The sequence below is a fragment of the Cebus imitator genome, unplaced genomic scaffold (genome assembly GCF_001604975.1).
Source record: "Cebus imitator isolate Cc_AM_T3 unplaced genomic scaffold, Cebus_imitator-1.0 Scaffold270, whole genome shotgun sequence".
In the NCBI taxonomy this organism is placed as follows: domain Eukaryota; kingdom Metazoa; phylum Chordata; class Mammalia; order Primates; family Cebidae; genus Cebus; species Cebus imitator.
Window position 1 is genome coordinate 2371685 of NW_016107585.1, and position 14888 is coordinate 2386572.

A 14888-nucleotide genomic window follows, 5' to 3' on the forward strand; every position below is an offset into this window, starting at 1 on the left:
GGCTTGTATTTAACAAACACTCATGTAGCACTTACCACATTCCAGTCATGATTCCAAGCACTTTACAAATATTACCCCATACAATCCTCATAACAACTCTAGCAGGTAAGTACCATTAAGATCCTCACTTATAGATTAAAAAAAAATACTAACATAACAAAAATGTTGAGGACATTGCCCAAGGTTATGTGGCTTGTAAATGGTAGGACTGGATTTGAACTTAGGCTGGCAATCCAGCTGAAGTGTGCTCTTTCAACCCTAAACCCACATTACCTCTTAGTAAAATTCTGCAAACCACTTAGAGCTTCATCAATAGAGGAATGGATATACAAAATGCACTATATTCATAACACGAAATGCTATCAGCAACTAAAAGTATAGCTATCTATCTATCTATCTATCTATCATGTATGCATCCATCTATAGGTAGCTATATCATTTATGTACATATGAAAAACTCTCAAAGCATAGTTGAAAATTTTTTGAATGTAAAACAATTTTATATGTATATAAATTATTTATAAATGAATGCCTCTAAAACATTAAAGACTGCATTTCTTTATGAAGCTCAAATATTCTGATGCAGTGATTTTGCTTTCTGAAATATCTCTTTAGATAAATCTGTTTCAATTCTAAAAGCATTGATAGAAATCTAATTTTATGACATTTTCAAATCAGTTGATCTTTTTATCATGACTGCATTGCAAAAACAAAAATTCAAGTCAGGTCAGAATTTTTTTTTCTGTAGCTGAGTGAATCTTAGTTATATGTGGTTATACAATTTCATTTTACAATTTATTAATGTTTTTCCTATTCAAAATAACATGATCGGTGCAGAAAAATCAGTAAGAGAAGTAAAATAAGGCATTCTTGTGACCTCATCAGAGCAGATATCCACCTTTCACACCCTGATGATTAGTTTCTTTCCCTCCCTCCCTCCCTCCCTCCCTCCTTTCCTCCCTGTCTCCCTTCCTTCCTTCGTTCCTTCGTTCCTTCCTTCGTTCCTTCCTTCCTTCCTTCCCTCCTTCCTTTCTTCCTTCTCCCCTCTCTCTCTTTTTCTGTTTCTCATTTATTCACCTATCTGGATATTTATCCATGAAAAAATAGAACCTGTTTCTCTCCTATGAATAAAGCTAGTTATCTTACAGCAGATCTGCTTTTTTCAGGTAAGAGTCACTTGATTCTTTCTTTTAGTTATGTACTGAAGAATGAAGATGTTCTCATTGTCCTTGGAAATGTATTGTGAAAACTTTCCTGGTCTTAAAAAAGCCACTGTTCACAATAGTCCTTGAAATGCAGACGCCATCCTGATAAGAGATGGATCAATTTCTCTTTAAAAACAAAACAAAACAAAACGAAGAAAGAAAATATTCAAATGTTGGAGCATGGTTAAGATGAAAAAATATATAATGAATTATAGAATATAAATGGATTATTATTATTATATCATTTTGAGACAGAGTTTTGCTCTTGTCGCCCAGGCTGGAGTGCAATGGCACAATCTCCGCTCACTACAACCTCCACCTCCCAAGTTCAAGTGATTCTCCTGCCTCAGCTTCCTGAGTAGCTGGGACTACAGGCATCGCCACCACGCCCAGATAATTTTTTTTTTTTTTTGTATTTTTAACATAGACGGGATTTCTCAGTGTTGGTCAGGTTGGTCTCGAACTCCCAACCTCAGGTGACCCACCCGTGTCAGCCTCCCAAAGAGCTGGGATTACAGGTGTGAGCACCTAGCCAATGGAATATTATTTTATATTTAAATGATATAGGTAAACATTATTAATCTGAAAAGATGTTTGCAACATATGTGAAAAGAGATTATATTATTCAGTATAATCTTTTTTTTAAAAAAAAAAGATATAAATATGTAACCTATTGGTCCCACTTCACTGTATTAGGGAGCAAATGTGGTCACATCAATTTTATTTTTCTAATTAATGTTCACATTCTCACTTCTCCTTATTATCAGAAACTATTTTCCTTTTATGCTAAACATGTCTCCATTGTCTCCAGTTGGAGATTTCTCAGTTTAGATTAGTCTTGCTTCCAAATGTCAGCTGGAGAGAGAGTCTGCCAAGCCTACAATTATCAGTGTTGTAGATATCATACTGTGGGTCACTGAGGACTAGTTAGTTGTGCAGGCTCTTAACCAAGACTGCTCTAGGGTTGTAGCTTTCAAAGTCTGGGTCCCTGCCTCAGTGGTGCCCAGGCTTGGTCCCAAGGTCTCAGCTACTTAGATCTCTGTCACATGTTCAGCCTCAGAGGAAGGGCTTTCACTATCAGCCACAGCTGGACCCAAATCCTTAGGCCCTTGAGTCTGAGTCATCAGGTGAAACTCCTCCACTGCTTCTCCACCTGGAGCCATTTCTGTGAGCAGACCATGGACTTGTTCCTTTCTGTATGACCTATCACGTTTCTCTGACTTCAAGTCTTGGCGAGAATTTTCCCTTTCCATTGTTTGCTATTATAAGACATTCGCAGCACTGTGATGAATGTCTTTATAACCGAGTCCTAGAAATTGAATATCTGGATCCAAAGGTGCACATTTTTATAGATTTTTCACAAGCCAAATTGACCTTCAGAAAGGTTTCCTGCACCCAGGAGAGCCCTCCCACGAACCTAGGTTAGGCCAATTCCGTCAGGTGGAAAGTTTTTAATAGTAAATGGCAGAAAACCCAAAATAAAATTACTTAAGCTGTTAAGGAATTTATTAGAATATACTGAAGGGTAGATCTTGCTAGCTTTAGGGGCAGGTAAAATGAAGTCAACAGTTTTCTTGGTGGCAAAAGGACAACAGCAGCCAGACCTTATACCTTCTTGTCATCAAGCCGAGCAGCTTAGACTTTTTTCTCCCAAAGTTGAGCATTCATCGTTGTCCTCTCATTGGCCTGGAAGGTGTCACACACCTCCCCTGCATTAGTCATTACAATTATGGGAATACAATTACTCTAATTTGGCTAAGACCAATTAAGGCCCATCCTATTTGTGGCCATCAACTCTACCCAAAAAGATATGGTTTCCTAAGGGAATTTGGGTGCAGTTTTGACTAGAAGTTGAGCAAGTGAATGTTGAGTGGCAAACACAGGGGAAAGTAATCTTCACCCCATGAGTAGTCCCTTTAATTTATCCAGCAATTTATTTACATGTAGTATGATTACCTCTGAATGGAAATACTTATATTTCCACTTGTACACCTTACACCTGACTCTCCCCACTGCAAGCTTCCCCCCCACCCACAATCCCCCACCACACTCACATGGTTTGATTGAAAGCTCTGGTTGGAAGAGGCTCAGAAATGTTTTATCACCTCATGTGTAGGCAAAACCTCAGATCAATAAGAGAAGAAAGCCCATGCCATACACTTAGAGGGAGAGAAGAGCCTCCAGATATAATAATCCACTGGGCACCACCAATTAATTTATGCATTAGAGGTTTTAAAGTGCATTCTTCTTAAAAGAGAGAGAGATGAGGCAATGTGGGAGTGCTTGTGAGGGATCCCCAATGAATTAGGTCTGAAGAGAGGAGTTCTATATTTGGATGGTAAAAGGAAGGGAGTTAGCAATTTGGGTGGATGCAAGAAGGAACCATGCGGGCTCAGAAAAATCCCTAGTGCTACCAGGGAAGTTTCATTCAGTTGTTTTGTGTTTTGTAAGCGATACCAATAATATAATTAGACTTTTGCTCCTTCACACTAGCCATTTTTGCTTCTCTTGTGGTATTTTTCTTCTATCATATTTGGCTTAAATATTATCTCATTCCAGTGCTTCCCTTCCTCCATTCCTTCCCCAAGCCTTTTTTCTGATGCCTGCTAAAAGGCCCCACATCTGATATTAACCTAAAACTTCCTTGATTTCTTAAAGTGAGTTATTCATTAACAGAACCTAAATTACTGGTTGTTAGGCAAATCTAATTCTTTTAAGCTACGGATCTGCTCAGAGAAATCTGCAAATCTCGTGTAAAAATAAGTGAAGCTTTGTGCCAATTATTAGGCCTAAGCAGAAGTTTGGGAGAGACAGAAGTTACTTATTTGCCTGATTCCGCACGCTGAGTCCATGGGGAGGGAATGAAGTGTACCGCTGGCTTGACAAGCAGCACAGGGAGACGCGGCTGCAGCCCACAGGACTGGGTAGCAGCTGCAAGGCTGCCTCTGAGCATGGTCATGGGTCCCAGCCGCAGTGCTCTAAAGATCAAGCATTTTGCCTTCTATTTTCTATGACCAGAGATTCCCGTGCAAAGAGGTATGGCTATTTTCTTTCATGTCCTTTTGTTCAGCAAAAACAAAAGCTAATTAAAGTAAATGTCAGAGGCTGCAGAGAGGCAGAGTGGGGATAGGAGAATGGAGCTGAGAAACTTCCAGGGGCTGGCTGATTATGCAGATAGAGCGCATTTGGGAGCTGTGTGTCTAGCCATGTATGCATGCATTTCGGTTATTAGGGTAAAAAAGCCACTTCTCTGTGGGTTATTAAAACATGTCTCTAGGCCTCAGGAGCAGAAAACTGTGCTTCTAGATTCATATTATGTGCATTTTTGTTTTGCTCCATAGTAATCTAGTCTGTATATTACTATTTTATACATTTGTTTACCTCAATCAACATTTTGCAACCAACAAAGAAACTGGCTCTGCCTATGAATTTTCAAATAAAATTAAATACTGTAGCATCTTTATAGTCAGTAGGTTGAACAGGGTCACCATTACTGTTGGCTGCTGCTGCTGTTTTTTCCTTTGGTGTTTCAGATATCTTAAAAATCATAATTAAATCTAACCACTTTTTTGTTCTTTCAGATACATACTTAAATTGCTATAGTAGTCAACCATTGAATTAAATGACATTTATATATTTTCAATTTAAAAAGCAAAAAAAAATTTAGAGAATTATTTAAGTTGGCCATAAAGATATTTAGTAAAGTAAACTTAAATATAAATGAAGATACACTTAACATTGAGTTTTCCTTGTAGTTTGAGAGTTTTGGTACATTTTCTGAAGGAACAAACCCACAGAATTTGAATTAGGATTTTTCAGCAAGGTTTATATTATTCCAGAGCAAAAATGACCTGCAAAGTCAAAATCTACAGGTGAAAATAAATACAGTGTAAAATTATGACAAGTCAGCCTTGATTTTAAAAAGTTTATTAGACTTGAAGATAAGTATTTTCTCATTCTTCTGGAAGGAAGTGTTTCCTATTTGTGTTTTAATACGTTGAAATATGTAATCAAAATTAAGTAGCTTTTTGATCTCTTGCCTAAATAGGTCACCAAACCTATTTCTTTTTAATATACTTATGAAATAAGCTTGCTACAAACTTAGATTGTATGCACTCCAGCAAAAAGACAGGGCTGAGTCTTTTAGGATCGCTTGGAATAAGTCAGCCTCAGAGGCTTTCAGTAGAAGTGAAGTGTAGCAGCGCGTCACAGCCAAGGAAGCCCTGAGAAGTCCAGGGAACAATAGACATCTTGTGGGAAGGGCTGAAATGTATGCAGCCAATTCCCATGGGAACGCCTGTAGTCCTTTCACGCTGTGTGAAAAAGATGCTCCTTCAAAAGAATCTTTAATCCTTTCTTTCAAGAGAAAATCTGAGAACTTTATTGAAAGTTTCTAGAACTGAAATAAGTCTAAGTTTGTTAATGAGAATTTTTTTAATACAGGTGAATAAAACAAAAATATTTTGATACATAGTAACATAGTCTAAAGCATAATGTAAATAAATTTTGCCTTTCTGGAATTTTCTGAAGTGGGACAGCCAGGGAATATCCTAACCTAAGTTGCAAGCTAGAGGCTGAATTCTTCAGAATAAATTGGTTTCTTGAGTTAATTATGGTGATTGAAATATCTCCCAAGAGTTTCAATTATTCTACAGGCAGTATCCCAATAGTGTGGCAATTAAGTCCTCTGGTTCGTGTATATTTTTATTTAGCAGAATCTACAGATGCATAATAGAGTAAGCCACTAATGTTTTATTAGTGGGTATTGAGTGTAGATCACCTTAAAAGTTGTAAAGAAAGTAGCTGGTGCCCTGAAGGGGCACTCCTTTCTCACTAATAAACAAGGGAAGGAGTGCTACACTTCCATGGAAAACTCAGGTGTTTGGATTACCCGCCACAAAAAGTTTGAGGTACATTGTATCCCAGCCCATTTCTGCTCTATAAAAACATTCACTGTTATTGTTCAACCTTGGCAGGGGTAGGATCACAGTAAAGCTATCTCTCCAGGAAACAAGATAAGGTTGCCAAAAAATCAACAGGGATACATTCAAGAGACTGAAGTTTATAGATGAAAAGTGAACAACCCAGGGTTAAGGACAGAATGACTAAGATAGGGAAAGGACAACTAAGATATAAATATGGCACAAATGGAAACAACCTAAGCATCTTTAGCTCTGTGAACTCAATTTAGTGAACAGTACAGTAGTGTATTAGTTTTTAAAAGGTATGGCATGGGATGTGTTAACTGGTGGACCATCTAGAGGAATAATAGTACTCCTAAGGATATGATTGCTGGCACTTCTTCTGTGGTTGCCATATGCCAGGCTCTGTGTTAAAAGTTTTACATCATCTCCTGAAACCTCCCAACAACCCATATCAAAATCCTCAGGAGCAAAGGAGGAACTCGAGGCTCAGGAAGGCTAATTAACCTGCCCACATTTACATTGTAGGTAATGGCATAGCTGAGCTTGGAACCCAGTTGAGTCCAGATTCCCATACTCTTATCACTCTGCTCTTTTTACCGGAGTTCCATAGAATGTTCAATTCCGGACTCTACACACTTTAAAAAAAAAAAGAAAGAAAGAAAACTGCATAAAAATGTAATAATTAAAAATCAGTAATAATGAATAGAGGATTAAAAGGGAGGGCTAAGGCAATAGCATTTATTCCATTAAAAGAGGAGACTTCATTAGTATCTTGTAAATTAGAAAACTACCAGTGAAAAAATACAGCTACTCATAAATGACTGGATTCTTGATTTTTATACAGGAATTCTTCAAGGGGATAGTTCTCCAAATGTGGATGGCATAAAAACATGATTGATCACCAAGTGTCTAGGCAGATTTATGAGGTCATTCTCCTGGAACATATGACCTGGTTTAACTGTGGTCACCCTGACCACACTCTTTGAATAGACACATCCTAGTGAGCACAAAGATAAGATTATCTGCATGATAGCCACCTGTACGCATTGCCAGAAGAGAGAAGATTTGACAGCTATAGATCTACCACAGGAACAGACGACTTAGGGGTAGAGAAGAATGCAGGCTTTAAAATTGTCCTTTTTAAAGTGCACTGTTAACTGTTTAAAGGAAGTTTCCAGTGCCCTTTTCTCCATCAGAGTATCAATAGATTAAGCAGGATAAACCTTTTTTCTGAGCGTTGCTGCAATATTTAAAAGTACAAATCCAACATATCTGGTCCACGTGGATTTTTATGAAGAACTTCCCAGCAAATAAGGAAACAGAGAGAGTATGTATGTTGTGAAGTAAGTTTGTTCTGTTTATTAGCAACTTCCCGCATACTTAAACTTTCACAATATTACTCTAGAGGCAGAGCAAAGGGATATTTTCTTTAGGAGTTGACTCCTACTGGACGAACGCTCAGTGTTTCCAAAACCTATGTGAAATCTCAGGGAGAGGGAAGTGTTAATGAAGCTGCAGTTCTCTGCTCCACCCCTGGGGCTCTGAGGGGTGGCTCCCTGCAGCCATTCGGTTCACCTGCTTGAGTTCCTGTTGAGAACTGTTTCCTGCGTGGCTCGCCCCCGCCCCCATTCTTCCCTGGGAAAGTATAGATTTTCAAGAACACAGGGAGTTCTGTTTTCTCTGTTAAAAACAACTCTCCTTTACTGGAGCAGGCTTTGTGTTTCGCCCCAGGAAACAGAACGTTGCACTGGGAGGTGACTCCGCTGGGTGAGGTGCAGCCTGTCACCTGACCGGTCTCTGGGGCCGCCGGTGCCATCAGGCTGCATTCCTTGAATTCTTCCACCCGGCACCCGCTCCGCAATGAACAACTACAGGTTCACTGAGCTGAGCGGACTCCACTCGCTGTGGCCTCGGAGCCTGCCTGAATCTCCCGCCCAGTCTCAAACCTTGCCGCTGAGTAACTGCAAGGGCGCCTTTGAGGAGTAGCACGCAGGTAAAGCGAGTTTGCGCGGGGTAGCTGTGACTCCCTGAAATGTGCCACGCTTGGCGCAGTCATTTCTGTTTCTGTGGTTTCTGTTTCTCCTTACAGAAAGCTGATTCGCCAGCCAATATCTGTTAAACAAACAAACAAACAAACAAAAAACCTAAATAATGAGAAGGTGGGCCTCCGATTAGAGCCACTTAAAGATTAGAGAAAGAAATTATGAAGGAAGCAAACTAAAGGCAGTAAGAAAGAATTTTATAAGCCGGTTTTTAAAAGTCATACAAAAAGTAGGAGACTTTGGAGTCTGACTTACCTGCATGTGAATCTTGGCTGTGTGTGTAACTTTAGGCATAACACTTAACCTCACCCGTCCTGTTTCCTCTTAGGTGATAATATCTACCAGCAGGGCTGATGGGAGAACCAAGAGAAGAAAGTGTCTAGTGTCTAGCAAAAAGGTTGATGTTTAGAAATTATGTGCTCATATGTGCATGTGTGTACATATGTGTGCTTGTGTGTAGATGGTGCATGTATATGTATACATGCACACAGGCCACAGGGCTATGACATTCATAAGGATAGGGAGTTTCTCAGAACATGAGGTAGAATTTGATCTGGCTCTGACCATTCTGCTATTACAAAAAGACCAGCAGGAGAAGCCAGACACCTGAGCAAAATATTGAAGAGAGCTGCTGAAAAATAAATAACATGCCTTGCCAGCCTTTATCTAGGAAGGGACGTGCAGCATGTGGAGGTACTCACTGAATGAGAGCTGATGAGAATGGAGGTGGCTCAATAATAATCTCACACAGTCATGAATACAACTATCCTGGGAGACCAGCTGCCTTCAATCCTGACTCTGAAACTTACCTTTCAGGTGCCTCTGGGATGGTGGTTACTTTCCTCTCTAAACATCAGTTTTTGATTGCATGGAGTTGTCATAAGAATTAAGTAATTCAATATGTGGGAAGCACTGAGATAAGTGCCTGACATATGGCAAACCCCCACCAAATATCAGTTTTGTCATTATTTTAGAAAGGGATTGTCTACACATTATCACCTGTGACCCTCAAAACACCCTGGAGAAATAGACTAGGTGTGCATTAACCCCATTTTGCAGATAAGAAAACCAAGCCTCAAGAAAGGAAAAAAATGTGAACTAAAGGTCCCACAGCAGCTGAGTAGCTGAGCTGGGACTTGATCCTCAGTTTCTAGATGAGCAGATGACTTAGTATGAACTCAGCACAAGGTGCACTGAATAAAACCCTATAAAAATCTTAGCTATCCTAAAAGGTGCTTCTCAAATGCCATTTCCTCCATAAAGCTAATCATTATCATCTTCCACTGTAAGTGACTTCTCTCTCCCTTGTACTTCCCCAAACTTCTTTTTGTATTATCCAGGAGATTTTTCTCTTGGTTATCCCCATGTTGTAGAATGTGTTTTGAAGATCACAGCTGAAAATGCACAAGAGAGCCCTTTGTAAACTAATGTGCAAATATTACCTCTCCCCAGTCCACCCCTAGATTTGTGAAAGCTTTCCTGCATGGCTGTGTGCTAAATAACTTGATGTTTCTGTTTAGGGCCCAAAGCAATGTTTTGCATGTAATGTACCCTCAAGAGTAGGAGCTGATGTTGGAAGCATAAATGTGGGACTCCACACCAGGTGTCATGTAAATGTGGAGCGTGCAGAAAGAGCCCAGGCAAAGCTTGGGGGTGCCCTTCTATACTAGCACGTATTTCTGCTCCTTCTTGGAGCTCCTGAGCATCTATGGCTGGGGCAGCTAAACCTATTTCATGGAATGCTGGATGTCCAACAAGCTGATGGGTCAGGTGAAGTCATTTCCATCCACCTTTCCTGAGTATTATTTTATTGAGACTCTTGTCACTGTAAATGTCTGAACCTGGGAGGAAATTGTGTTAAGAGAAAAATGTAGGAAAATGCTGTGCTGATTTTTCTTATAGATATTGTGATTCATCCTTCCACATTTGCCAGATTGCAAACTGCTTTGCTGTACCTCACTCTGTGCTCCACTTCTCTCTGAAAGCTTACCACTCTCCTTTGCTCTTCCTCCAAGCATCTCCTCTTCTTGCTCTCTGGTTGCTCTAAATCCCAGGGCACAGATGGGCAAGGATCCAGGAACTGTGTAGGAGGGAAGAAGAATTAATTTTCTTGCTTGATAACTATGCTCACACCTTCATCACTAAATATTAATAATGCTCAGAGGACCTTTACTCCTAACAGTAGCCTCACATCTTACATGGAGTCAATATTTCATAATGGTTATGAACTCGGAGTCTAGCACTACTGGAGTCTCTGGGTTCAAATTCCATCTCTGCAGCTTGGTAGTTACATGGCTTTAGCAGTTATTTGACTACCTCAGGTTGCTTACCTATAAAGGGAGGTTGATATATCTTCATATAGTTATGAGGATTAAATGAATTAATATTTACAAAGTGTTTATGCCTGGTACATAGATAAAGGTATGTAAGTATCAGGCATCATTTTTCAAAAGTTGTTAGATAGTATAAAAACAGCATATAGGCACTATTGCCCTTGAAATCCCTATGGCCCATGAATTGTACCACTTAGAATACTACAGATTGCTTATTTAGTTGAGTGTCTTATGAAAGATTTGGCTTGTATTTAGAGGCCATGTTGTATGAAGCCTTTGTGTCTTTAAACTTGCACTCAACACAAAGAGATGCTCTCACAGCAATAGCTCAGAGGAGAGGTCTGAGACTACCCAAGGGAACAATAGACTCTCCTCTCCCTTTTCACACTCTTTCTGGCAAACACATTCAGAGTAAAATGCTAGGCAGAATTGCCTATTGCTTATATTAAATAACTCACTCTTGGCTCTCACTATCTAATCATGTGGCTGCATTTGTATATGTATAAGGTTATTCCACTCTACTGTAAACTGTGAGGGAAGTCCACTGGACTGAAATCAGGAGACTAGCCTTGCCACAGCTATTATGGGGCCTTAGGGAAGTCATTAAACCTCACTGGCCATTAAATGATTACTAAGATCTCTACTAGTGCAAATGGTCTGTGATTATATTAGGCCCAGAAGAGAGCTGATGAGAATAATCAGATGTCTAATTTGTGCCATTGCCCTACTCTCTGTAAACTGTTAATTGGGTGAGAAATATAGTGGGACTTTATTATTTCAACTGTGGGAATAGAGGGAAGGTTGCCTCATCTCAAAGCCCTCCTCTTTAGCCTGCATGGCAAGGCTATCATGTTCAATTTCAGTGATCAAGTTCATCTTCACATTCAGTAGAGATTTATCTAACCCCACTCTCCTAAGCAGCATCCTTTATTTCATTGCTATTTGATTATAGAATACATAGGAGTAGGGTAAGTACTGAGGTCACCTTTTCAACTGATGGAGGGGGGAACTTCTACTGCTAGCATAGCGAAGCAGCCCAACCAAGAGGGTAAGCACTGGTTTCTTTATCCTGGTTCTGGAAGACAGGGTTCCAGGAAGTGGGTCTCGGTGGTGTTTCCTATGCTCCTTCTTTTCTTTTGTTCTCCCTTTCTGTTTGATTCCGATGAGAATCTGCTTGAGGAAAATCTGGCAAGTATTAGGCATGATTGTTGCTTGTCCTTGTGACATGGAGAGAAGAGAAGGATGTAGAAAGGAGAAAATGAGGCTCATGTTGACTTTTAAAGTTCAAATTAAATTCTGGAGAAACCTAGTAATTTTTGACAAGACTTTTTGAGACAAAAACAAAGAAAGAGCTCATTTAAAGATGATTAAGCCAGGATCTGTTACTCTAGGCACATGTTTCCAAGTTTCTTTTTTCTCTCTCTCTCTCTGCTGGACACCAGGTTCACATTCTGAGCTTATGCCATTCTGCTAGTGGCTATATTGTGTCATTTGTTTCCCTTGCAGAGAGTGTCAATGAAGACCTCAAAGTCTGGAGAAAAATGACCTTTCATGGAATACAAAATATACCTCCTGCTACGTGTTTTTGTCTTACTGACCTCTGATAACTGAAACACATGGCTCTGAGTCTGTAGAAAGTCAACTGATCAAACTCCTCCTCGCCATGCATCAACTTTTCAGACTGGTTTTGGGACAAAAAGATCTCTCACGAGCTGGGGACCTCTTCTCCTTAGATGACTCTGAGATTGAAGACAGCCTGACAGAAGCTTTGGAGCAAATTAAGATAATTAGCTCATCTTCAGTAAGTAAACTGTTTTATAGACTACATCTCTGAAATGGCCTATCCTAGAGTTAGAGATTTGTATATATCCTGGCAGAAGGATCTTTGCAGAGGAAAGAGGAAATACCACTAATATTGGTCTCCCTTAACTCTGCTTTGTGGTTTTGTTGGCATCTAAGAAATAACAGTAGGGAAGTCATGGCTTAGGGAGCAGTTAGATCATCTTTTGCCCACACACAAAGACTAGAATTCTGAACATTGCAGACCAGCATGGAATTCTCACAAAAATATTATTTAGGGGCTATTTTTATATCCTTGAAATGACACTGAGAGGAGAGAGAGCAAATTCAGGGGAAAAGCAGGCCTGCAGAGCAGCACAATAGCATCAGTAAACAAGAGCAGGGTATGTGGGAGAGGCTGAATAATGAAAGAAGGCAGGATGACACCTCCTGTCACGCAGGTAATATGAGACAAGGACAACGATCGCTCTGCTGCCAGAAGTGACAGTTGCCCAGGGCTTGATAAGCTGATTCTGCTTATTTCTGTATTGTCTCTATTTTTTATCTTTCCCTTGCTTCTTTTTCTACCCACCCACACCCCTGCCCCTGGGACCTGCCATTTAATTCTACCCACCCATTATTAGTCCCCAGTGTGATCAGACAGATATAAAACCTCCCATCAATCTTTGCATTCCTTTGCTTCTCTTCAATGTCAAGACTGTATATTCTGAAAGCACTTCCCAAAGGATATGGATGTGGAGTGCCCCGTGTGGTTTGATGTTGACCTTCTTGATTGCACTTGGACCCTCTATGAGGCTGGTCTCACTTCAAATGCCTAAGGTCACCAGGCATCTGCCCACATCCTCCCAGCTCAGCAGTGTTTGCCAGTACTTGGCACAGACACCCACTGGGAAAAGGAAAGTGGTGGGACTCAAGCCATACAATACTGAATTGGCAAGTGTATGCATATCTCAGAAACAATAGCGCTCTTCCATGTTACAAAGAAGAGATGTTTAAAAGGTATCCTGGCAACACATGCAGCCTCCTCTTCAAGCCTATTTTCTCTTGCTGGCTGCCATTAATATGCCAAACTCTCCTCAGTGACCAATGAAGTCACTGAACAAAAGCTCTTCTTTTCTCAGGTAATGCTTTGACGACAATTACTCATCCACATCTTTTCCAGAACATTATTTAACTTAGTCTGACTCAAAGCCCAACGTGTTCCTGGTACATTTTCATTTTCTGGGTAGGATTTTTGTCCTATTTTCAGAAGCTCCTTCCTTCACACTCCTCTGCAAATAAATTGGCGAAAAACACTGATTTTCATCTTCTTAATAGGAAAACAAAACAAAACAGAAATCAAAGATCATTTAAGTTCCCTAAAGCCTACTTCCACTAGAGGTCACTAGTGGCCAGTGATTGCTTTTGTTTCCTTCATTAATTGCTTTGTTTCACAGACATCAAATTCAGAATTTTAGGACTGTGACTCAGTTCTGTTATATAGCTCCACTGGTTAACTATTAAGGCTGGCAGGTCCCTTGTCATTAGGATCATCATCCATTCCTTAAATTCTCCAAATAGCATCTCACTCTACCAGGAGGTCTGGAGAGACAGGAGTTCCTGTGTCTTCTTCATTTACTAACTTACCACATCTTACTTCTTCCATTTCTCTATCTGTAACCATGTCATGGAACAGAAGAAAACTGGTAGCTTCTAATTTAAATATATCAAGTTTGAGGTGACCAATGCCAGGAGCTTCTTATCTTCCTTTTCTGATTAGTGCTCTGAACTACCATGCCTGCTTTGTGGCTTACTCCCCTGTTAGCTGCGTCCCATCCTTCCCTCACATCCAGCCCCAGCTATTCCTCACTAGGCCTTTCCTAATGACCCTGGATCTCAGTAATCAATTCCACCTCTCAATTTCTCTTCAGAAACATAGAACAGAAAGGGAAGACCCCTTTCTAAATTGCCTTTTCCAACAACCAGCATAGAAGATTGCTGAAAAATAGGTGGCTTTCTCCTGCACTTGCAATGATGGGAATATGGTGGGTTTCTAGTATTTTTACTTGCTCCTCAATTTTCGTTTGGTAAATTGTCCCTTTACATTGCATGAAGCCTTGATGGTGTCTCCATCAAGATTCCCTGCTCTTGATGCCACTACCCTTCCCTGTCAGGGGTCGGGGAGAGAAGAGGTGAGACACCTGGCCTAAGCTTGAAAATCAGATTTTTTTCCCAAGTAATTTAAAGGAAGATACCAGCAGAGAGTGATTCATCATGAGGATGGTGCCCCAAAGAACAGTTCTTTACTTTCTGCCCCTCTATCATTATAGCTGCCTTGATCACTGCCCCCCTTAAGGCCTGGTACTTCACTTTCTCCTTCAAATATGTGGTCCACTTCTTATCTTTTTATTATTGCTATTATTATTATTATTTGCTATACTTATTCAGACTTCCTCTGTTGCTTATGATCAAAGAACCCTAAGAAAGATGTTAGCTGTGGCCGGGCGCGGTGGCTCACGCCTGTAATCCCAGCACTTTGGGAGGCCGAGGCGGGTGGATCACGAGGTCAAGAGATCGAGACCATCCTGGTCAACATGGTGAAAC

The 14888-nt window shown here is 40.3% G+C and overlaps 1 protein-coding gene across 8 annotated transcripts in view; it reads left to right on the plus strand.

Moving 5' to 3' along the window:
• The first annotated feature begins 3919 nt into the window (after nt 1-3919).
• Nucleotides 3920-14888, plus strand: part of VEPH1 (ventricular zone expressed PH domain containing 1) — a 223796-nt gene continuing 212827 nt past the window's right edge. For 4 of the 8 annotated variants that reach the window (XR_005195794.1, XM_017500785.2, XM_037728585.1 and 1 more), the window contains exons 1-2: nt 3921-4241; nt 12012-12306. Coding sequence is in view for 6 of the 8 variants with exons in the window: in XM_017500785.2 (XP_017356274.1) it covers nt 12169-12306 (138 nt within the window). In the remaining 2 variants the exon portion in view is untranslated. Of the gene's footprint in view, nt 4242-7757; nt 8124-12011; nt 12307-14888 lie in introns of those variants that run through there. The other 4 variants (XM_037728584.1, XM_037728586.1, XM_017500784.2 and 1 more) reach the window with 4 other exon arrangements.